Genomic DNA, 24,800 nt, shown 5'->3' on the forward strand with positions numbered 1-24,800 from the left:
ATTTTTATTATTTTTTGTTTTCAGAATATGATATACAAAATACTAAATTTTAGAATAATAAGAAAAAAATAACTTTTAACAAGCCCATTGTCTTGCGCTGTAAGCAAATAACCTTAGCTTGAGGCAAGACGATAAAAATGACATAGAGATCTTAAAAGTGTAATACTAATTAAAGATGGATTTTTATTTCCTGATAAAATAAAGTTGTTATTACTATTTTTGTGAAGTTAATGTCTATTTTTTTTAATTATAAGATTTTTCTTGATACAAAATTTTAACTTGATAGAGATAATGGCCTTAAGTTTTGTTCTTATATTATTGAATTTAACAGACATCTACCTGTCATTTTTTTTTTCTTTTGCAGCACAAATTGAGAAATGCAGAAGATTAAGCCAACCAAAACTAACAGGGAAAATTACTTTAAAGTTTCACTTAAGTCACATTGAATTATCATTTTTCTAAACTCAGTTATCAATAAATTTGAAAGTGATTAATTATCTTAAATGGGACTTGTGTATAATTCTCACAAACTAATAATGCAGGGTTTATCATTGAAGGAGGCATGTATGATTGTTCTGACATGGATTTGTCTGTTTTGCCCATCCCTTGCAAAGAACATAGACCTACATCAATTTCAATATACTCCTTCCAATATATTTCATAAATTATTAGGGAATGAGCTTTTCTTTTAGATTAAGAAAATAATTAAAGGTTTTTTTACAACTTTTCAAAATTAATTAAAGGTTAATTTTTTTTTTACAACTTTTCAGAAGTACTCTTTGATTGGCGTAGTTCATTAAGAAAAGAAAGTGATAATAGAAAAGGAATTAATTAATTTAAGAGCAAAGGAAACAACGGTATTTTAAAAATGAAATATAGACGTTTCATTAAAATTTATAAAAGTCCTGTATTAAGGATCAATAAATAGAATTAGAAAAAGTATAATATTGGAGAGGCTATATACTTCAAAATAGAAAAAAAGAAGTGGAATCATGTATCAGCAATATATAGTTCATGTTTTTTTTTAACCATTAGCAATATATTGTTCTTTTTATTTGTGTTAAGCATATTGTTCTTTTTATCTTACCTTTACTCTATATTGTCCATGATGACTTTGAAAAGTTAGAATTTTTATTAATTTTATAAATATATAATATATTGGTTGATATATGAAGTTACATTACAAAAAAGTCAAATATACATTATGCCTTCTATTAGGCTTTGTACTTCCCCTTATATTTCTTCATAGACTTCGCTGAGCTTCACTTATTGCTTTTATTTCTTTAACAAGTCCTTTAGGCAACAATAATATTAAATGAGTGCATTTTTTATTAACAAGTCAACTAGCATTGAATAACAAGTATCTTATATAACAATGATTATTAAATAAATATATTTTTCATTAATAAATCATTCAGTGTGAATAAAAAATACCTTAAATAACACTAACTATTTAATTCCATTTCTCCAACCGTATCTCCTCAAGTTTTATACATATTGCTTATACTTATAATAGCTCCTAGAAGAGCACTGAGACTCAGAAGAACTAAAATAGGGAACATCATCACAAAGTCTTTTAATTTTTATAAAATCCCATAAAATATATAAATTACCTCCAAGTTTTAAATATTTTATTTTAAATATATTTTATGTATTATTATTATTAAAATACTCTTATCCTACATTTTTAAAAAAAAACCATCCACCTCCAGAATTTTAGATAGGCACTGTTATAGGGTGGCTAGTCACCGTAACGCCTATATATATATATATATATATATATATATAAAAAACCGGTAAACCACTTAAACTTATTGATATAAGAATATATGTTATATATCCAATGATTTGTGTCTAGAAAGAAAATGACAAGTTTAAGAAAATGATAACTTGAATTTAAGAAAACTAAATCTTTTGAATATTTTCTTCATTCCTAGAGGATTGATAAACTCTTGTTGCTTCAAATGGATCCCATAACTTTCTATTGCAACCGTCAATTGGTTTGTTTGTGCAGCCTTCATAGGAAAATGCTAGAGACCTAGATATTTTGATTCTAGGAGTTCTAGAACTTTGTTTTTTAGATTTTTGTTTTGGTTTCTTATTGCTTTTTGTACTTGTTTTATATCTTAGGTTAATGATTATTTAAATTTGTGTGTATGTAAAAAACTTTTTAAAAGAGCCATCCTTAAATGAATCTAACATTGCTTGAATATAATTATTAATACTAAATGTCAAGTAATTATATAATTTTTTTCATTAAATTATTAATTGAAATAATTGAAGATTAAACATATGGTCTATATATAAATATATATAATTGAATATATTTTGCCAAATATATATATAATTGAATACTTTAAAAAAATAACAACATGCTAAAAAATGCAAACTGGGCCGATCGCTAACAGGGCCCAAAATTTCGGGTCACGGTTTAGTCCCGGGAAGTCATCTTGTATACCATCTTTGTTCTCATAACGCTATGTCCGACTCTTTCGAAGTTTTGCCGTGCCGCCTGCCTCCTACAAACTCGCTCCTCTTGCTTCCCTCCCTTCCGTTTCGTTTCTCTCTTTTTCTATATTCCTCAAACTTCAGCGTCGCAGATTTTGGTTGCTTATTTGCACTGATTCTCTTCCTTACTAATCGAATATGATTAGAGGAGGTAAAAGCTATGTGTCTGCACCTCCTGCCTTCTCCAATGATGCCAAGAGGCTTCTGGTTTGTACAGGCAACACCGTCTCAGTCTTCAGCACCTCCACGGGTTTACAGGTCCCATGCACCTCCATCATCACTTGTGCTTACTCCAAGCTCCAAAGAAAGCTGTTCAGTTTTTGAATTTTTCTTTGTTTAATGCCTAGGTATCGGCATTGGAAGGACATACGGCTCTTGTTACGTCGGTGATAGTGGAGCCAGCTTTGGGCCATGATAAAAAGATTTTATGCTACTGCTGGACTGCTTCACTTGACGGTACCATTCGGAAATGGGACTTTTCAACACCAGAATTACTGCAGACAGTTGATATTCAGCTACCAGTTTACTCCATGGTAACATTACTCTGCTTTCATTAAGTTAACGAGCTAAAACTTTCGCTGTGACTAATTTTTGGCCAGGCTATGCAATGGAAATCATAGAAAATAGCGCTATTGAAACTAATTCATCTGTTTGATACAAAAAAGAATAAAGAGGAGCTAGTAAATGTATTTTTGGATGGTAAACAGCTAGGAAAATATTTGTTGTGCCTTGTAAGTTAATAAGGAATACAACCCTTTCTGGCTGTATATTTTGGAAACCAAATGATTATATCACCTTATTATGCTCACTTTCTCATGCATGTTTATGAAAATTGAATGGTGCTGACTCTATTTTTGAATAAATTGTAAACCTTTTAGGTGATACCTTCATATTTATTAAGTCAGCCAGAAGAGAACAATGCAAAGGCACTTGATACTTTTGCTTATGTGTCCGTTGAAGATAAAAAGGCAGCAGACAACCGGTCCAAAGCTCCGTGTGGACGGATCAGGAAGTGTAATTTGACAAAGTCCCAGATGAGCAAACTAACTTTGAAAGAGGTAAATTCTGAAAGTAAACCTGCTTCCTGTTTTATAGACATCCTTACACTTCTAAAGGGTGTTAGAAATATCATAGCCAGATGTTGAATGCCAGTGGCCTAGTACCTCAATGACGCCATGCACCCCCTCAAAAGAGGGAGGTTGCAAGTTCTACCCCTAGGTGGGCATACCCCTTTGCGGGTGTGTGGTGTTTCCTAGCCTACGAGGAAGGGCTGTAATGAGCTGGGTGTGTGTGTAATTGTCCCTTTCCATAAAAAAATAAAAAATAGAAAGATGATTGCTAAATTATGCAAAGTTTATTTAAATGGTTGCATCATACATGGGACGGCTATATAGTCTTGTCCATATATTAAAGAATTATATTTAGTGGGAAATGGTTGATACTGTGGTTAAATGCATTGAAATTGTTGAGTATTGTTTAAAATCTTAGTGCCCAAAGTCTTACTGATGCTTGTTGTTTATGTTCTTGTACTTTCTTAGTGCACTCTAAGTTTGATGGCATAGCTACTTTCTTCAGAACTATCATTGACAAATATTTGATGAAAAGATTGAATTGTGTGAAGTAAAACAAAGAAACTTGTTTGTTTCCCAACCACTGCTGTTACCAAACCGTGTAACATTAGACATGAGGGACTGATGGAGAGCAGAAAAGGTGGAACTGATGGTCCGACAAAGGAACAGAAAGTAAACACAAAGGAACATAAAATTGGAGGAGGAAAATAAGGGAATAATTGTGATAAGGTAGGAGGGAGCAGCTAAAGATTTATTGACAGGGGTATGTAAAGAGAAGAACTGAGAAGGAAAGGGAAGGAGAATTTGGATCTTGTTTTGGTGGGAGAGAGCACACCTTTTGAAAGTTGGCATCCATGAGTTATTTGTTATCATTCTGTTGTTGCTGAGCATACATGTTCTGTGTTTGTGTTGCTTTAGGTTTTTTGAAGCTGGTGATAATGAGTGGTGATATGTTGGTGTGGGGCTTTTTTTTTTTTTTGGAGGGGGGTTGAGGGCTTTTGACATCCAATTGTGTTGAGCTGAACTTTGCTGTTTCTAATGTGTGACAGTGGGTGAGTTGGATGCTATAAACTCTGCAAAGACTATTTTCTGTCTCAATATCAGTGCATCACTGTTTTGGCAACCCTTGTGTTATTTCAGCATTATATAGCACATTTGATGTTTTTGTTCTGATAGAGATTGTGTGGGCTCTATCTGTTTTCCCACATTTAAGGCGGTGGGATTCACATATTAGCAGTGCGCATCCAACATCATTTGTTGCTGTTATGATACTATCAGTTTAGTCACCTTTAATGTTAGAAAAAGTTGATGTGATTAAGTTCCTAGTTTTTAGTCGAAAGACTTCTTGCTTTAACTCATGGATGATTCTTAGTTGAGAGTGGTGCTAAGCTAAAATCCGATATCATTGTTACAATATAATAAATGTATTTTCTTGGTGTCTTTTTTTTACCATATATTTTGTTAAACACAGTTCTACCAGCGTTTGATTTTGTTTTAGCTTCATGGAATCAAAGGATTTTTTTCCACCTCATAAGTTACTAGCTGCTTAACATGTTTTGGATTTAACTGGATTAGTGGGAGTGATAAACAGAGATAATGATGTCAGATACTTAATAGGTTTTCTTGCTGTGCATGAAGAGAAAGAGGTGATATGCTTAAAAAAAAAAAAAAATCTGTGTGATAGAAAGAGGTGGATGGGAAGGAAAGATAAGTTTTCCTGGAGCATTATACTGATTTTTTTGCTTGTTTTACAAGCTTTATTGTTTAATGATGATTGTGATAGTGATATTTAGAGCTCTATTAGCTAAAATAATATTTTGTTGTACTGGAATTCATTCAAATCATTTAATCCTTTTTTAATCTTAAACTTTATGAGAATAATAATGTCAATCACACCAAATTTGGTCAAAATAACACACCTTTTCATGGGTTCTATTGGATTACTGCTTGGGTGTCGAAACTCAAAATCAATTACCTATGTTGGTGATCTGCTTGCACAAGAGGTTTTTCATTTTTTAGTGAGTGGTGAGCCAACTTTTTTGTGATTAGAATTGCTGATGTCTCATGCGAAGATGTAATTTTTTTAATTATCCATTGTTATTATTTAGGTGCATGACTGTTTGGTCACTTTTTTAACAGACTAAAAGGCCAGAATTGTTAATCACTAGTCCTTCAGGAACATTTTTGGGCATTAAAAACAAGCGCAGGCTTCATATATGGAAAGTTCCTACAGTGGACTCCAATTCTGTCGCATCAAAGAATATTACTCTGCATCATACAAAGACCTTGACATGTCTTGCATTCCACCCAATAGAGAGAATTGTAGCTGCAGGTGATGAATCTGGAAGAATTTTAATTTGGAGAGGATTTGGTGTGCATAAATTTTTGGTTAGTAGTGGAATAATGAATAGAAGATCAGTGGATGATGAGGAAGAAAAACCTGGGGTCAGGGACAATGATGATGCTGAATCATGTTCTACTTGGCATTGGCACCCTTCAGGAGTGATGTTCCTCTCTTTTTCTTCAGATGGAGCTTATTTGTATTCAGGTATGTATCTCGATTTTGTGTCATGATGGTAAAGGGTACTTCCTATGTATGGAAAAGTTTTATGGATTTTTTTTAATATTGAATCAAGTAGCTTGTTGTATTATTTGCCAGATTTAGGTTCCCAAAATCATTGAATCTAATGCAAGCTACTTCTCCGATGGCATGTCCTATGTTGTTTGATGGTTTACATCAAAACAGCTGCAGCCATTAGGCACTACATTTGACTTTGTAAATGTCTCTGAGTTTCAAAGTTTTTTCATAGTTATTCAAGTACTGAATAAATTTTTCTATACAGAAGTAATGCAAATTCTTTTGTTTAGCTAGATGTTCATCAAAAAGTATAATTTTATGTTTTTACTGCTTTGATTTCTATAAGGTGGGAAGGAAGGAGTCCTTGTGGTGTGGCAGTTGGACACAGGAAAGAAGAAATTCTTACCAAGAATTGGATCTCCACTTCTGTATTTCATAGATTCTCCAGATCCTTCACTTTCCTCTGTAAGGAAAAACTTGTTTACAGTAGAACATATAATTGGATGTTAAGTAGCTGATCATACTTGCTTGCTAATTGAGGGTCTTCAGATATCATGTGCAGATAATCAGATTCATATCCTGAAGATGCCTTCCATGGAAATATTGAGGTCAATTTCAGGGATTAAGGTTAGCTCCTATGATTGTTCTCTAGTATTTGACTATTTGTTTCTTGACTATGTTCTAATGGATTGAAATGCTGCCAATGCTGATTATCAGACAATGTTATATACTTTTTTGAGAAGTTACTTTTCCTGGACCACAATATATGTCATAATTAACTAATTCACAGCTTATGAATAATGTTAGTTGAAACCTTAAATTCATAAAAATGTCCACATTTTTTCATTTATACCTTTATTAAATATCTTATATAAGAACCTTGATAATAGTAATTAAAATTTCAATATATGATTTTTTTCAGAAAGTGTAATAAATGAAGTAGGGATATAGTTGAAAAAATATATATAAAAGTTATCAAATAACTTATATTTTGGATCAAGTAAGGTTTTTAAAAGATACCTTATATTGCGGTCTAGAGAAAGTAAGAATTTTGGAAAATTATTATGGACCTGTGACTATGAAGAGCTACAGACCACATGTTCATTAGTAGGCAAACAATTTATTTTGAATTGATAATGCATGACGCAAAAGTTGATCTTAGTTATTTTATTAATGACGTTGTTGGGGATTTAAGCATAGGAATATGTTATGCTTAATTGAATTGAGTTCATTTTGAGAAATTTATTATTTTTATACGTTGGTTGCTTAAATCTTCCTTAAAGATACTATATTTTCCTCTTCCAATTCTACCACCAACCCATGTGCAAATTTTCCTCAGTTAATTTGGATTTGCATACAGGAAGATCCTGTACCTTTCAAAATCCATATTTGAATTGTATTGGTTGATTTTTGAAATCACTACTGCATCAAAAGGAAGTTGGTAGTGCTAGTAGTTAGAGTGAGAACTGAAGCTATAATTTTGATCATCTTAACTTAAACTTGCTCACAATACGCATATATTTGTATATAATGACTAGCATTAACACTAGACTTGGGCCCAAGCTCATATCACATGTACACAAAAGCCCATATCACTTATAGTCCAATAGGTAATTATAGTCGCATTGACTGAAACAGTGTCATTTCAACTTCAGAATAACCCTATAGAAGATGAGAAGAAAAAGAAAACATTTTGTGCCTATTTACATGTTGCCAATTTGTTTCCATTAAAAATTATATATTTATGTTCACATTTGTTGAAATTGATAACTTGATTCAACCTCTATGCTTACTTTTCAGCCCCCTTTATCTTCTAAAGACATATGTGGAGGTCTTACTGGCAGGCCTGCCTTTGACTGCAATTCTGGGTTAGTTGCTGTACAAACAGATAACTACACCATCCAATTCTACAGCTTGTTTGCTGATCGTGGACTTTATGAGGTAATAGTGTTTCAAGTTTTCCAGATTGAACTTCTTGAAATGGGGTTTTTATATTTTTTTTGCTTAGTGTTGTTATCGCTTGATTTAGATTAAATTATTTAATGTTGACAAACCAAGGCCGGTAAATGAGTTTGTTAAAAATTGTTGAAATTGTTTTGTTGAGGATTTTTGTAGCAGATGGCTTCTTGCCTCTACCTGTATGTACTATGTACTTGGAAGGAGTATCAGTTGCTTTGGTTGTGCTGAGTATCTCTGCTTTTTCCTCCTCCTCCTCACTGATTCTTTTTAAACCTTGTCTTGAAAAGGAGAAGAATATTAGTAAAGCATTTTGGTTGACCCTACCACATTTCTCCCCTGGTTGTGTCCCTGTCAAGAATCTTTGGTTTTAGCTTCTTTCTTCTCGGTCATTTTTACCCTGCAATTTTTTAAATCAGACATTTTTGCATTTACTATCTGTACGTTATATCAAAATCATTCCTTGACAATTTTCAGATACATTTTAGTATGCTGTGAGCAAATTTTATATTGCTTTGGGTCTGGGTTTTAATTTCTGAATTAATTTAGAATTACTTTTAAGGTGCAACAACATGCCATCATTAGCATAGAAAAAACCCGTATAGGAATATATTCTGTAGGGTGTTAATATTTCCTGATTTTGCAGGTTCAAGTCTGTGAAAGAAACCATCAGCCAGGTGATGAAGTCACGGTATGTGAAGTTGGTTCTAAAGCTGCAATTTGTTCTAGCATAATATAATGACTTTTTATAATTATACTCAATGTTGTTGTAAGTTAATATATACTTTATCAGAAATTGAATGGTTGTCTTACTATTATTGTGTTATGGTTACAGGTGGTAGTGACCTTGGTGGAGCTCTGTCTTGATGGTTCTATAATGGGAACTGTTGAAGTTAAGCTCCCTGAAGAAGATATAGGAGGTCTAATTTGTTTGAAGTTTTGGGAATTGGATTCAGATGACAAAAGATTTTCTGTGTCCACCCTTATTTATGAACCTCACAGGTTTGCCCCTTGATTTTTGTAAAAACTAAAGTGAAAAGTCCGAACTAAGTTTATATATGTTTTGTCCGTGTCTGAGTACTAAATGAAGACATAAAACTATTTCAGTACTGTTTATGTGTTAATGCGGTTGGTATGCTATCCTATGACTCTTAAAGAGTTGTACTGCTTTTTTAAGCTGAAATTTGGTGCATAATGTCACTCGATATAAAGTGAAGTTGATGGTTTGTTTGTTGACAGGGATGCTCAAGTATCTGCTATTGCTTTCCATCCTACTCGTCACATGGCTGTCAGCTCATCTTATGGAGGGGATTTCAAGGTATTTGGGGAAAGTTGCTATTGTTGCTGAAGATTTGCTTTGACGATAATTATATATCTGATTTACATGTTTCAGATATGGGTTAGCACGGATGAAATCAAGCGGAAAGGCCAAATGAGCCCAAACTCTGGTTGGATGTGCCATGCAGTTGGGTCATATAAGTATGGTTTTACTCTATTTGCTAGTACTCCTAATTTGCTTGTGGAAGTCAAAGAGATTCTTTCTTGCCTGGTTGATTGTGTATCTGCATTTGGATGTTTGAGACAAGGCAAAAGCATTACTCTGTCTGCTCTGCCTTTCTGGGATATTAAAAAAAAATAATAATAACCCTTATGTCTTCAAATAGACAAATAGGTATGTTGGCCCATTTGGTTTCTTCTTGCTGTGTTTTTTTTTTTTTGTTTGGGTTCATCGTCAGAGGGCTACAGCTGAGTTGCAGAGCCATTTTGTTTATGTTGGGGAAGGTGCTTTTGTTCTCTGTTCTTACACTTTTTTTCTATTTTCTTATCTCTGTAAAAATCTCTGTTTCTATTGTTTCTCAAGTAAATAATGAGTTGACTATTTAAGTAAGATGGCTATCGAACTTTTTGACAAAATTGGATAAGTAAAACACCCAGTATTATGAGAACTAAAACGGATTGGCCGGTTTGACTGGTTGAATTGGGATTCAGTCTCAAGTGATGTGTAAAACACCCAGTATTTTGAGCACTGAACTTTATTGACTGGTCGAACTGGTTGAATTGGGAATCAGTCTCAGGTTCAGTCCAGTCTTGACAGGAAATCGACCCGCCAAAGAAACAGTCACATTCTTTTTATTTGTTATTTTTTATTTAAATTTTAATCCATATTTTTAAACTATAATTTATATATATCTATACCTAATAAGCATTGGGATATGAAAAAAAAGTGAACAACTATGCAAGAAATATGCATGTATGTATATATTCTAAAGTTGTAAATTATAGATTATGAAATAAGTATCCATATTTTGAATGAAGACAATGGAGTATTGATGGATATTACTTTTTTCTATTATATATATATATATATATATATTTTGGGATTTAAACATTCATTTTTGTTATTATGGATAATTATTTCTTTTTATTTTAAGTTTATAGTATTTAAACTATCTCAATTTCTTTATGAATGGTTCAATCATGTTTCAAACTACAATCCTACCGTGGAACCATGAATCAATGTCTTGGCCGGTTTAATGACCAATTTGGTTTTCTTAACATTGAAAACACCTAATGCATTTGAAGTTGATTCCTATGCGGAATCTGTATGTTTATTATTGTTTTTGGAGTTTTGATTATCCTTTATTATTATCTTTAAGAGTCTGTCTTGTAGTTTCTATCTTTAGAGTTCAGATTATTATAAACGAGGACAGAGATTGCCACCATGTGTGTGCAAGCCTCATTACTCACCATGTTTCTATTCTCGAATTTTCTTGTTATCTATTCCATAGTTACCTTGAGCTTCATCCACGGCTCATATCTTGCTTTGGCCCCAATCTCTAATGTAGCTTCTGCCTATATTACACACCTTTTTCACAGACCTGAAATATAGAACTCATTTTGGAATTTTCACCATAAATCATTTTCAAAGACCTCTAATCAGTGCAAAAATAACGTTGGGATACCCTCACATTAGATGCAAAAACGCTGCTTATTTGCCTTGTCATGCTCATGCACTTGCTTGTGGGGGTGCATGCAGCACTGTTGGATCTAAATCATGGACTCATTGGTTATTTCTTTGGGTCTTTGGTCTTGATCATTTGTAAGAATGTTTTGTCCTAGTTGCATTTGCATTTTGTCTATTTTCAAACCTAAGTTTCAAGAAATTTTGAAGTTACTTTTTTATTTTTTTTGGAATGTAAGATGTAGAGTACTTGAGACAGTTAGTTTGTTCTTTATTGTGATGAGTTGATGTTGTGGATAGATCAATTGGTAACCAATTGATTGTTGTTAATGAAAATAGATTTCATATACGAACTGTTTGAAGATGATTGGTGATCGTAATGTCATAATTTCTGCATGATTTTATTGTAGGATAGGATTTCTTTTATTTATTGTAGTTTATAGCTTTAGGCAATTTTTGCTTTTTTTTTTTTTTGGTCTTTTAAAGGATTCTGATCAGTACTCTAGTGGGATGAAACCTTCACACAAAAGCTAACAATTGAGGTTAGAGGCCGTAAAACATTCCACATTGCTCAACATGGGACTTAGGCATCTCATACTATCTTAGTCTCCATCAATTGGTCCTCCTTGGAGAATTGATGTCTCAACTCTCAAGACATCTCATACTATCTTAATTTCCATCAATTGGCCCTCCTTGGAGAATTGATGTCTCAACTGGTATACTTTACATTACTATGCTTCACTTGACTTCCTTGTAAGTCAAAACCCTTTGCATGTAAGATAAGAAACACTCTCAAAACCTAATTGTTGAGGACTTGAGGTGAGAGGACCAACCCACTTAAATATCCCAAAGTATCCCATGCTAGTCGGATAAGACTTAGACATCTCATAGTACCTTAATCTCCATCCAATCTAATGGAAGGAGAATTTTTTGTTTGGTCTTTAGCCAAGGATCAATTCTAGATATGTTGAATCTATGAGAGAAACTATCCTACTGAAATTTTAATTATTAGGGAAGTGCCAAAACATTTTATGAGCTAGATCATTACAGCCTATACTTCTTGTGTTGCAGTAGGTATTTATGAACTAGAAGGGGCGGTTGCAATGCACAGACCATGCTGCCTAATCGTTTGACTTGGTACATTTTAATTGGTTTGAGTGAAAACAGGATTCATTGAAGTTGGAATTATAATGAGTAGGGGGCTTTATGATGCATGCAAGATGTAGCCTGTTATTTGATTTCAGTGAATTGGTTGGAATTAAAACAGATCTCTGGAATCCTTATGAAGAATTATTGAGCAAAAAACTGAATTACACTGTACAGTGGGAGGACGCATACATATACACATACAGACCATGATGTCAGCCGAGATATATGGCCAAGAAATAAGGGATAGGGAGAATAAAATAAAAGATTTCCTAATATATCTGATCCTATAATAACTATCAGATATTTACATTAAATATAGTATATTTTCACACTCCCCCTCAAGTTGGACCATAGATGTTAATCATGTCTAACTTGCGGATGAAATAATCAAACTTATCTTTACTCAAGCCTTTGGTGAGAACATCAGCTGTTTGCTCCCTTGTTGGTATGTGTCTCATCTGGATGATGCCAGTATCAATCTTCTCTCTGATAAAGTGTCTATCTATCTCAACATGCTTGGTCCTGTCATGTTGGACTGGGTTGTGTGAGATGCTGATTGCTGCCATACTGTTTGAATACAGAGTGATAGGTAGGTTAACATCCTTTTTTAGTTCCTCAATCACCCTTTTAATCCATATACCTTCACAGATTCCCAAAGCAATAGCTCGAAATTCTACCTCTGCACTACTACGGGCTACTATACTTTGCTTCTTGCTTCTCCAAGTAACTAAGTTTCCCCAAACAAAGGTGCAGTATCCAGATGTAGATTTTCTATCCTCTTGATCACCTGCCCAATCTGCATCCGTGTAGAGTTCCATACCGCGCTTCTCAGATTTCTTAAACCATAAACCCTTTCCAGGAGTACCTTTCAAATACCTGAGAATCCTGTAGACCTCATTCAAGTGTTTCTGCTTGGGGTTATGTGAGTGTTGACTCACCATGCTAACTGCAAGGGCGATGTCTGGCCTAGTATGTGACAAATAGATTAATTTCCCCACCATACGCTGATACCTGCCTATATCAACAGGCTTGCCAAGATTTTCTTCATTGCTTATCTTGTCAACTCGGATGGGTGTATCACTAGGTCTACACTCAAGCATGCCAGTCTCATTTAAGAGATCTAGCACATATTTTCTCTGAGAAATAGATATTCCCTTCATGGATCTTGCTACCTCCATGCCCAGAAAATACTTCATTTCTCCAAGATCTTTTATCTGAAACTCTTGAGCTATCGCCCTTTTAAGATTTTCAATCTCCTCAGCATCATCGCCTGTAAGAACCATATCATCCATATAAACCAACAAAACAGTAATTTTAGTGCCTCGGTGTTTGTAGAACATCGTGTGATCGCTTTGACCTTGTTTGAACCTTGCCATTTTTAGTACCCGTGTGAGTTTCTCAAACCACGCTCTCGGAGACTGCTTTAGTCCATATAAGGACTTCTTCAATTTGCATACTTGATTCGGTTTATTTCCTGGGAACCCTGGTGGCAACTTCATATATACTTCCTCTTTCAACTCACCGTTTAGGAAGGCATTTTTGACATCTAATTGATGTAATGGCCAATCAAGGTTGGCTGCTAGTGATAGAATTATTCTAACAGTATTGAGTTTGGCTACCGGTGCAAATGTCTTCGTGTAGTCTATACCATACACTTGGGAGAACCCTTGAGCGACAAGTCTCCCTTTGTGTTTATTTAGAGTCCCATCAGCATTATATTTAGGTGTGAAGACCCACTTACATCCAACTGCTTTCTTTCCTGGAGGTAATTCTACCACATCCCAAGTATTGTTGTTTATCAATGCCTCCATTTCTTCCATTACAGCTTGTCTCCATTCAGGTACGGCCATAGCCTCTTCAATGCTCTTTGGTACTGTAACACTGTTCAAATGGGCAGTAAATCCAGAAAATTTAGCAGACAATGCTTGATAAGACACAAACCTCTCGATCGGATGCCTAGTACAGGCTCTCGGCTTCTTCCTCATAGCTATTGGTAGGTCAATATCATCCTTATCTCCTAATTCTTCCAGACTTCCTCCATTATCTTCTTTTGGACCTACATTTGGTTCTGACTCTTGGTCAGTGCTTGAGATATGGGTCTGTTTACCTGTCTTGTTTTTCCGTGTATAGGTCTGTGCAAATCTGGTGTCTCCCCCTATTGTGGACGTCTCCTTTGGACTAGGATTTGGCATATCACTTCTAGTATTGGTGTTCTCAATTCCTAGGTCCAAATCAGGATCAGTGGGTTCAAGAGACAAATGATGAGGTACAGCTATAAGATTGGGTGTTTCAGGTATTTCACTCATGTTTTCACCCATGCCAATCTGCAATTCATTCCAATTCTCCCCCTGGATTGGGGATTGGGAGTAAAAGGATTCTGTTTCGTGAAAGGTGACATCACAGGTGGTGAAGATATGTTTGGTGGTGGGATCAAAGCACTTGTACCCCTTTTTAGTGGCAGAATAACCAAGAAAAACACATCGGACAGCTTTGGGGTCAATTTTGTTTGTGTGATGAAGATGAACATAGGAAGTACATCCATATACCCGTAAGGGTAAAGTATTTTCCAGGTAGGGTAGATTGTAAGTTTGGTGTAGAAATTCAATGGGAGTTTTATATGACAAGGTGCGATTGGGAAGGCGATTAATAAGGAAGGTTGCAGTTAGGACAGCATCATCCCAATGATATTTAGGAACATGGCTCCTAAAGAGAAGTGCACGAGTTGTTTCAAGAATGTGCCTATTTTTCCTTTCAGCAATTCCATTCTGCTGAGGACTGTAAGGACAGGTACTTTTGTGAACAATTCCATTGGAAAGTAAAAAAGTGGAGAGATGTCTGTTGAAGTATTCTGTGCCATTATCAGTGTGAAGAGTTTGAATAGACGTGTGAAACTGATTTTTTACCATATGATAGAAATCAATGAATACCTGAGAAACATCAGATTTGTCTTTTAGAAGGAACACCCAAGTAACGCGAGAATGGTCATCAATAAAGGTGATGAACCACTTTGAGTGAGTTCTATTAGGGACCCAAGAGGGCCCCCATAGATCACTGTGAATGATTGTAAAAGGCTTTGATGCAACGTATGGCTGATTAGGAAAGGAAACACGATGATGTTTTGCTTTTTCACAAGAGTCACAATAGAGCTGAGAATAATCTCTTTTATTGCAAATTAAAGAAAACATTTTTGACATATAATTGAAATTAGGATGACCAAGACGTTTGTGCCACAACTCCAACTCACTAGTCTTAGGGAGAGACACTTTATTGCATGACCTAACATTGCTGACTTTATTTCCATCTAGGTAGTAAAGACCATCAAATTCCTTAGCACTGCCAATCGTCATCCCTGTCAGTAGATCCTGGAAAAGACAATAAGTAGCAAAGAAATCAACATGACATTTCTCATTTTTTGCCAATTTACTTACTGAGAGTAAGCTGCATTTTAAATTAGGCACATGCAGAACGTGATGTAAGGTTAAAGTAGATGAGAGTTGTATACTCCCTATACCAGAGATGACCGACTCCGATGCATCGGCAATCTTGACTGTAAAGTTCTTTTGGCAAGGTACATAGGTCGTAAATAATTTAATATTATCAGTCATATGATCCGACGCGCCTGAGTCTACTATCCAGCAATCTCCAGTGCATACTCGTTTAATAGTAGCCAAGGCTTTAGAAAAATTACCTCTTTGTACCACAGTAGCAATAGGTTGCTTATTAGTTTGCAAAGCTGACAGCATTTCAATGATCTTACTTAGTTGATCATTTGAGGGCTGTGAATTATCATCTCCCATAGAGCTTTCAGCAACATATCCACGACTTTTTCCCTTTCTTGGCTTCTAGTCGGGTGGCTTACCGTGGAGGTCCCAACATTTATCCTTTGTGTGGCCCACTTTCTTACAATGTTCACACGTGGGACGTCCTTTAGTGCTTCTAGGATCATTAGACTTGGCAGTAAGAGCAGATGATTCAAAAGTACCGGTTTGAGAAATGGGTTCATCTTTCAACATTACCTTCCTTCGAGAGTACTCCCTCCGGATCATTGCAAAGGCTTCACGGACAGATGGCAAAGGTTCCAAACTCAAAATTCTGCCACGAACATCATCCAAGTCTGAATTAAGTCCGACTAGCAACTCATACAGTCGTTCTTTCTCCAGCCGTTTTCTGAACCGAGCAGCATCCTCAGAACTGGTCCATTCTTCAGCAGTAATCAGATCAAGTTCTTGCCATAGAGCAGTTTTTTCCAGGTAATATTCACTTGGGTCACGATTACCTTGCTTTACGAGCCATAGCTTGGATTTAATCTCAAACACTTGAGAAGCATTCTCCCCATCTGAGTATGCCTCCTTCACAGCGTCCCATATCTCACGAGCTGTTGGGAGAAATAAAAAACTCTTCTTCACAGCCGGTGCCATTGAATTAACCAGCCATGAGCATACCATTGAGTTTTTGGTCTTCCAGAGCCTGAGAGCCTTGACATTCATTGCCTCTGGACACTGGGTTTCACCGGAAACGTACCCCCATTTGCCACGACCTTCTACCGCGAGCCGCACCGTCTGGGCCCATTCTCGGTAGTTGACGCCAGTGAGTTTTTCTGAGACGAGAGAGACGAGCGAGCTCTCTTGGCCAGTCACGAGGTGTGCGACTTGACGTGAGCTCGCACCGGACGAACTCTCCAAGCCAGTCGACTCTGTATTTCGGTGAGTCTCAGGCTGAAAGCTCGAGTCCATGTTCGTCTCTGATGATTCAGTTGCTCGTTCTTCTTCGAGCTCTGATACCATGAAGAATTACTGAGCAAAAAACTGAATTACACTGTACAGTGGGAGGACGCATACATATACACATACAGACCATGATGTCAGCCGAGATATATGGCCAAGAAATAAGGGATAGGGGGAATAAAATAAAAGATTTCCTAATATATCTGATCCTATAATAACTATCAGATATTTACATTAAATATAGTATATTTTCACACCTTATTGTCAGACTCTAGTGCTTATGTTGTAGATTGAGCTCTTTTTAGATATTTGATACACCTTGCCATAGCCCCATCTGAGAGGCTTCTGTTTCATTTTGTTTCTTGGTTGCACTTAGAGGCCTCCACTTTGATGCTTTAGTTTGTATAGGTGTGTGGCTCCTGGCCATCTCTTATTAATGGGATTATCTTTTATACATTAGGAAGTTATTTAATCTCTGGCAGGACAAGCCAAAATAATATACCTGATGATTTCTTCCATTTGTTAGGTTAATGATTAACAGCAAATTAATGATCCAACAACTTCATTGTAATGCTGACACTGTAGCATTCCACTTGCGCTTGCAGGGATAAACCAATGACAGCAGCTGCATTTTCAGCTGATGGCTCCGTTCTGGCAGTCGCTGCAGAAACTGTTATTACATTGTGGGACCCTGATAGAAATGTACTTGTGGCAGTTGTAGGACAATCTCAAATGGTATTTTGTTGAGTCCTAAAGATTTATTTATTCATAATTTTTGTTATGTTTTATTGGCCAAAAAAATCATATATTTTGAGCATTTAATTCATATCAACAAAGAAGCTGTGGTAAGCCTTCCAGCAGATTCTTGCAGTATAATTCTCAAGTAGTTTGCAAAACTTTTCTGGATATATATATATATATATATATTTTAATTTTGCTTAAGTATTTGAAGCCTAATATTCATGAATTAAATTCTAATCCACCCTCCATTATTGTTGGTTGATTATCTTGCCCTAGCATTACTGCTATAACATTTAGAAGATAATCAGAGTATAGGAATTGCATCTTCATAATGAAAGAATTGCCATTAATTGTGCTCTTGTGCAACTATCTATTCTGTAGTGCCTCCCCCCTGCACTTCTATTTGATATGTTTCTACATGGTGTTACTTTTGTGCTGTATATTTATGATTTTCATTGATCGTTGTCAATACTTATCCCTCTAAAGTCTCACCTATTCTTGCATTCCTTATTTACAGCCAATTGTGAGCCTTACCTTTGGTGGAAATTCAGATTGTCTTTTGTATGCGTCTCATGGTTCAAAACCACAGCTAGCTGTTTTGAGTATGTCAAAGTTAGCTGAATGTTGGTCATACTGGCTTCAAGTAGAAGGTATATGCATATTTTTCCCAGGAGGCATTTGTTTACTATTTCTGCTATAGAAACATGACAAAACTTCAGGGTCATACAAGTCTCTAGTCATTCTTTCTTCTTGCAATCATGTGTATTATTTAAACGCTATTGAGTATTTTGCTTGCCTTTGTTCTCGGTATATCAACAGTTTTCCTTTTTTTTTTCTTGTTTCAAAGCCTATGCCTCTTTGAAGGAAAAATATATATCTGACAAATTGTTATTTGTGCAGCTGTATCGTATGCAAATGATTTATCAGTTTTTGCCATTCTAGCTCTCCTTCCTGAATCAAATGAAAGAACATTTGGAGGAGATGGGATAATATTGCTATTCAATGCTACAGATCCTATTCCTGTGACCTCTTTGTCTGTAACAAAGGTATTGTTTGTTTTCAAACCCCAATATGTTTCCCCCCTGAAGAAAAGGGGAAAAACCAATATTTTCTCTCTCAAGAATTCAAGTGTTTGCAAATCAATAGAACATTTTGTTCAGCATCTGTATTTAGTCCATTAATTATTATTATTATTATTATTTTTTTTTTTTTTACCGATCATTTTTGTCCTTCCATCTGTTGAAGTCCCTTGACCAGCATCTCAGACCTCAGTTTGATGTTTGCCAAGGGACAAAAATGATTGGGAGAAAATTATTGAGGGACGAAATTGAAAGTTGCCATATGGAGGATTAATATGAATGGTCATTTTACAGGGGGAAGCACAAAGTAATCTTGATGAGACCCATTCCCATCAAATTTACCCATATTATAATTTTTCGTCTTTCCATACTTGTGGTAAATACTAGTTGTTCATAACCTAAATAGAAATACAGTCATGCACTTGCAGGTGGTTTGGATTGTTGTCTTTTCTGGAGAAAGACTTGCAGTGTTTAACTGTTTTGTTTGATTTTCCGATCCTTTGCACACAGGCCAAGGGAGGGAGGATTGCTTTTATCAAAGGAGATCCGTCTTCCTTGGAACTAGAGGCACTTGATGGAAATCCATTGCAGACACTGCTTGCCTATATAAACGGAGATCATGAATATGTCGTCTTTGATCCATATGGCAAAGAAATTCGTGGGTTGAGCATAACTAGACGGGATGACCCTTCACTTGAAGAAACAGGTGGGATTGCCTCACCAATACTTGGTTTAAATCAGTTCATGTGTAATTTTCTCCTATTCTAGATGTTAATTATCTTTGCCATGGATTTATGTTATAGTAAGTTAAACATCAGACAATGGAACTAGTATAATAGGTTCAAAATGTAGTCTTTAATCAGTATAATTCTTATGCCTTTTATTTTTGCTTTCCCCCTCCATTTCAGGACAATATGGATATGCATCTCTGTATGGGAAGTTACCAGAGTTTAACTTGAAAAAGAACAGCATTTCATTGATTTCTTCTGCTCCATCTGAGAAGCCATGGGGCGCCATATTTCCCTATTCAACACACACACTTCCGCAGCTCGACAAATTGTGTTGTGAGTTTTTGGAGTCCCTTACGGAGAAAAGGACGGCAACTGCAGAATAAAATAATCCGAGGAACTAGGTCTCAATGATAAGAACAAGATATCATACGTGTCATTTTTGTGGGATACCATCACCTCCCACCGATAGAGCTTTAAGGGACGGGACTATGGGATGCTTGTGGTCTATAATCAGTTTTTGTGTGCAATATTTGTGCTGGGTTTGGGATGACAGGAGAAGAAGAGCCCCTTATAAAAGATCCGAGATTTGTGCTGAGGAATGCTGGCCTGCATTTGCTTCTTAGTCCGGCATTAACAATTTTGTAGAATCACATGATTTTCAGAGAAGTTCTTGAAGTTGGCTGATGTAGATATAAACAAAATAGCAGAAGAGCAAGCTTCATACTTAACCAGGAGTGAATGGCTAGATAGTTTATTAGTAGAACTGTTTAGAGTAATGACAGTTTAATCTCAACCTCGAGAAGTTTTGCAGTTAGTGAAGAGCATCTCATATTGCTGTCATTGCAGCGTCAGTTCATTCCTGATTTCATATCATGGAATGGTCTTTAAATCTCAAATATCATAAATTCTTTCCTGTGTTAGTTCTAACCAGGGTTGCTGGTTTTCTTAATATTGGTTAGCTAGACAAACACACCTTAAACGTGTTATGTTTACCGTCCAAAAAGTCAACAGCAAATCAATTGATGCCACTTGTTCCTGATTATTTTGTGTATAAATATAAAATATTTAGAACAAAATCTCTGAATGAGGATCCTAAAATTAATAAATCGACTGTTATTGGGCCACTTTAACATGCAATAAATGTAATTGATTTTTATATGGCTCCACTTTATTTATGAGTTTTCACTCCAGCTGTGCCTTTTTAAAATCACGTGCACTAAAAAAAAGAGCTACCTTTATCATTATTTTTTAATTTTTAATGAAAATATCATCGAATATGGTATTTTTTAGATAAAACTGTTTCATGAAGATCATATTTTGTTTAGTAATTGAATGAAAAACTACTAGTAATTTTGAAATTCTTTCTATGTGCGCGATGGCCCTGGCCCTTGGATTGACGTTTACTAGAATAATAAATGACTTGAACACAGAATTAATGCCTCTGGTCCTTCTGGGTAAGTCTTGAATTAATGAGAATTAAATTCTTGATAATTTTTTTAAAATAATTTATAAATATCCGGTCAAATAAATAAATTTTAAAATTTCAAATGCAAATAAAATATTTTAAGTTGTAAATATAATTCTTAGATTGCAACTAAAATTTCTATTTGCAATTCATTTCTTTAAAGAAATTTGTTATACACAAGCATTTATATAAGTTAGGTCTTGAGAGTTTATCAAACAGTGCATGCTTCCAAACTCAAACAGTATTTATAGAAGTATTCATAGATCAATCACTAATGAAATTCTTATATTAATAACAAAATTTAAATTCATAATTTTTTAAATTATAAATTAAATTCTTATCAATTGGATGAATTTTAATTGGTTGGTTTGAGACCCTTTGGTTTGATCTCTTGCTACCTTTTCGGCTTGCATGTAGGTAGGTAAATTGGACCTATATTGTGAGCTCGAGGGGTATATAAGAACCCATCTACTCCTTGGGATCATTTATCGAGATGTTTTATATAAATTTTCACGGTTTTGTGAAAAACATTCAAATACTGCAACTATACTCATATTCATCTTTGTTCTTTGTGAATGAGATAATAAAACCTTGACTCAAATGATGAGACCACTATTAAAATTCTAGGATAAAAAGGAAAAATTATTAAATATGTTGACCCCATACCTTATAAATTGAACCAACTATATTTTCTACAAGGCACCTTATGTATATAGGATTCAAGGGAATATTTTCTTTCCTGCATTAAACATTTCTTTCACCAAAATATCCCTAGTTAATGCTCAATTTTTGGGTAGAAAAATATTATCATCTCTATTCCAAATTATAAGAAAATTTTGATGGCACTTTAGTGTCTTAAAATATAAGACAATTTGACCAAAAAAAGGTTTCATTAAACTTAATTTTTCAATACTACCCTTACCTCCTCATTGATCTCTCTCTCTCTCTCTCTCTAATTGTTTAAGGCTATATTAAATGAAGAATATTTTTAAAAATTTATATTTTAATTTAAAAAAATAAGGTTTTAAAATGTATTTAATAATCCCTCAGTAAAAAAATGTAAGGCATTTTTAACTAAATCTCACCCCCAAATAAAGAAGTTACTTGTCTTCAAATTAATTATATCTTTTCACATTTATCTCTATTTAATATGGTATTTTATTATATAATAAATATAAAGTGATTTATTTAATATGGGTACTTAAAAAAGGCAATGATTATACTTTAAAAAATTAAAAATATTTTATATTTTTAAACATCTAACTCCTAAAAAAATTTCTTACATTTTTAAATGATGGGAGTAAGTTTTGATAGTATATGTAATTTTACCTAAATTTATTTTATAAATTGGGACGAAGAGACTAGAGAGTATGATTAAGGAATCTCATTGAATATTAGGGATAATAATAAAGGCAGAGTAACACAAATATTTGTGGTTTAGTTATCTTATCAAATAATGGTAGACATGAAAAAAGAAAATGTAATTTTTAATAAGAAGGATTACATTCAAGGACTTGACAAGAAATTTATTCATGAAGAAGGACTAATAATATTTCCCATTTGAAAAAAAAATATATATGTTTTTATTTTAACAACAATCTATTTCATATTAGTTCTTATTTGCAAATAAGTTTTTTTTTTGGGTTCTTCAATGTGATTTTTCTTTTTTAATAATGTTAATTATTTTCTTGACAAGAAAAATTAGTTATATAATTTTGAACAAAAGGAGTAATTAATCAATGTCTCTAAAATTTTCAATTTTTTCAAATATATACTTTACTAAATATAATTGGTTCTCTTAATGGAGAATGAATCAAATTAGTTAGCAGGGTGAAGTGAATTTGTCATTACTTTTAATATTTAGTAAAATGAATCGTAATAAATTGAAACATACAACCTTACAAAAAATATGCGTTTTAAGTTATATTAGTAAATGGAGGCTAATAAACTGTCGGATTATTTCATGCAATGTATGGGGAAAATATAAAATCGATCCATTTTCAAATGAGTATAAAGGCTTTCGATAACTCGCTTAATTCCCCCATGAAATTGTTGCTTTGGTTAATTAGGGATTTAGTCTCAGGCAAAAACAATAGTGACTAGTGAGTTTAATCCCTTTTAATTAATTCAAAAATGTAAATGATTGATGCATGATTACAGGGGATCAACATTAAAAGGGAAGAATGGCGGGAAAATGAACTACAATTTATAAACACAATTATTTTTTGAAATTTTTGAAAATCTCTCAATGCTCAGACATAACATAAACGTTTACAGACTATACATGCGAGATCACAAATACCTTTGAATCTAATTATGAATTAATTTTATTTTTTAACTTTAAAGATTTTTTTCTTCATTACCCTGCTGCTTTCTTACCATTAGTTGATCATTAGTGAGCCCGACGTTATATTTTTTAATATTTTTTGTTATAAAATATTTGAATTGAGGAGTAAAAATGACCCTTAACCTGATCAAAAATATTTTAAAAATAGTAAAACCTATTGATGACTAATGGATGTTAACTGTTTTTAATATTAAGATAATGACAGAAGGAATTTTTAAAGTTGAGGAACAAAATTAACTCATAATTAAGTTTTGAGGTATTTGTGACATTTCGTGTATAATTTAAAGATAAAAATAACTCTTAACCTTAAAATCAACAATATGTGCAATTTTAATTTGTTTAATATATATTTTTACCTCTAAATATTTAAAATTGTGATAATATCTTCCTTGTTGTCAATTTTGACTGCAATTGATTAAAAAATTATTAAAAAGACCACAAAAATTATAGAAAAAGATCAAAATAATCACAAAACAAGATTGAACTTTGACCTAATATGAAATTTGGTCTTTTTTATGAAAAAGATTGGATAAGGCAACTCAAAATTCAATCTAGTTTAGTCATAACTTGGAAATTAACAAGACCAAACTTAGTTAATGAGATTGAGAGACTAGTTTTGGTAGTCCAGTACTCACTTAGGTCATGTTCGGTTGCTAGAAAGGAATAGAATGAAATGAACTAAATTACCCTTCTTCCTATGGTAAGCATAATAAAATTTATTAATATATATTATAAATGTGATAACCATCATACCTTCAAAAAAATTTTATGAATCATGATTCCCAACCTTATAAACTAAATTACTCCTCTCCCTTATGAATATGCTCACATATCCCTTTGAATTATTTTATTATTATTATTATTATTATCAATTCATTCCATTCCATTTCTTTCTAGTAAGCAAACGTGACTTAACCTTTTTTTTTCATTTTTTCTTCCATGAGAGGCAACAATTCATGTCAACCTGATAAATTTAATTAAAATAATACAAATACTTATAATAATAAGAAATCTATGATAATCTCCAACAACAATAAAAAATTATATTTCCTCTATTAAAAAATGTAAGAAATTTTGAGAGGTTTGATGTTAAAAAATATAAGACATTTTTAATCTTTCAATGTGTAATCATTATTTTTTTTTTCAAAAGTGTCTCTATTAAGTAAATTACTTTATATTTATTTTAAGATAAAATATCCTATTAAATAGGGATAAATATAAAAATATAGTGTTAGTTTGAAAATAAGTAACTACTTTATTGAGGGATGACATTCAATTAAAAATGCTTTATATTTTTGAACGAAGGAAGTATTAATTACAATCCAAATAAATCAAATTCATAATTTCAACAACAACAACAACAACATTCAAAAAATTTCAGCAACATATTTAATCTACATTACAACAATAATTTAGTAACAAACTAAATTAAAATTATATTAAATAGAGTGAAATGTGAATGAAGTAAACACTGTATTCAAATTTTAAAC

The 24,800-nt window shown here is 33.7% G+C and overlaps 1 protein-coding gene across 2 annotated transcripts; it reads left to right on the plus strand.

The window, feature by feature from the left end:
* Positions 1-2,489: 2,489 nt before the first annotated feature.
* LOC129308772 (uncharacterized) lies at positions 2,490-20,447 on the plus strand. Of its 2 annotated transcripts, XM_054950123.1 has the most exons (16): positions 2,490-2,766; positions 2,856-3,041; positions 3,387-3,566; positions 5,718-6,126; positions 6,503-6,621; positions 6,706-6,783; positions 7,957-8,097; positions 8,759-8,803; positions 8,948-9,114; positions 9,352-9,430; positions 9,506-9,591; positions 17,553-17,682; positions 18,206-18,338; positions 18,589-18,734; positions 19,278-19,473; positions 19,676-20,447. In XM_054950123.1, the coding sequence occupies exons 1-16, from the start codon at positions 2,647-2,649 to the stop codon at positions 19,879-19,881; spliced, it is 2,421 nt and encodes an 806-aa protein (XP_054806098.1). In that variant the 5' UTR covers positions 2,490-2,646; the 3' UTR covers positions 19,882-20,447. The 2 variants fall into 2 exon arrangements, with proteins under 2 accessions (XP_054806098.1, XP_054806099.1); XM_054950124.1 differs by lacking the exon at positions 19,676-20,447 and having other exon boundaries at positions 19,196-19,308.
* The last annotated feature ends 4,353 nt before the right edge of the window (positions 20,448-24,800 follow it).

Source organism: Prosopis cineraria, unplaced genomic scaffold (genome assembly GCF_029017545.1).
Source record: "Prosopis cineraria cultivar Desert tree isolate PC_DT_omini unplaced genomic scaffold, ASM2901754v1 PC4, whole genome shotgun sequence".
Lineage (NCBI taxonomy): Eukaryota > Viridiplantae > Streptophyta > Magnoliopsida > Fabales > Fabaceae > Prosopis > Prosopis cineraria.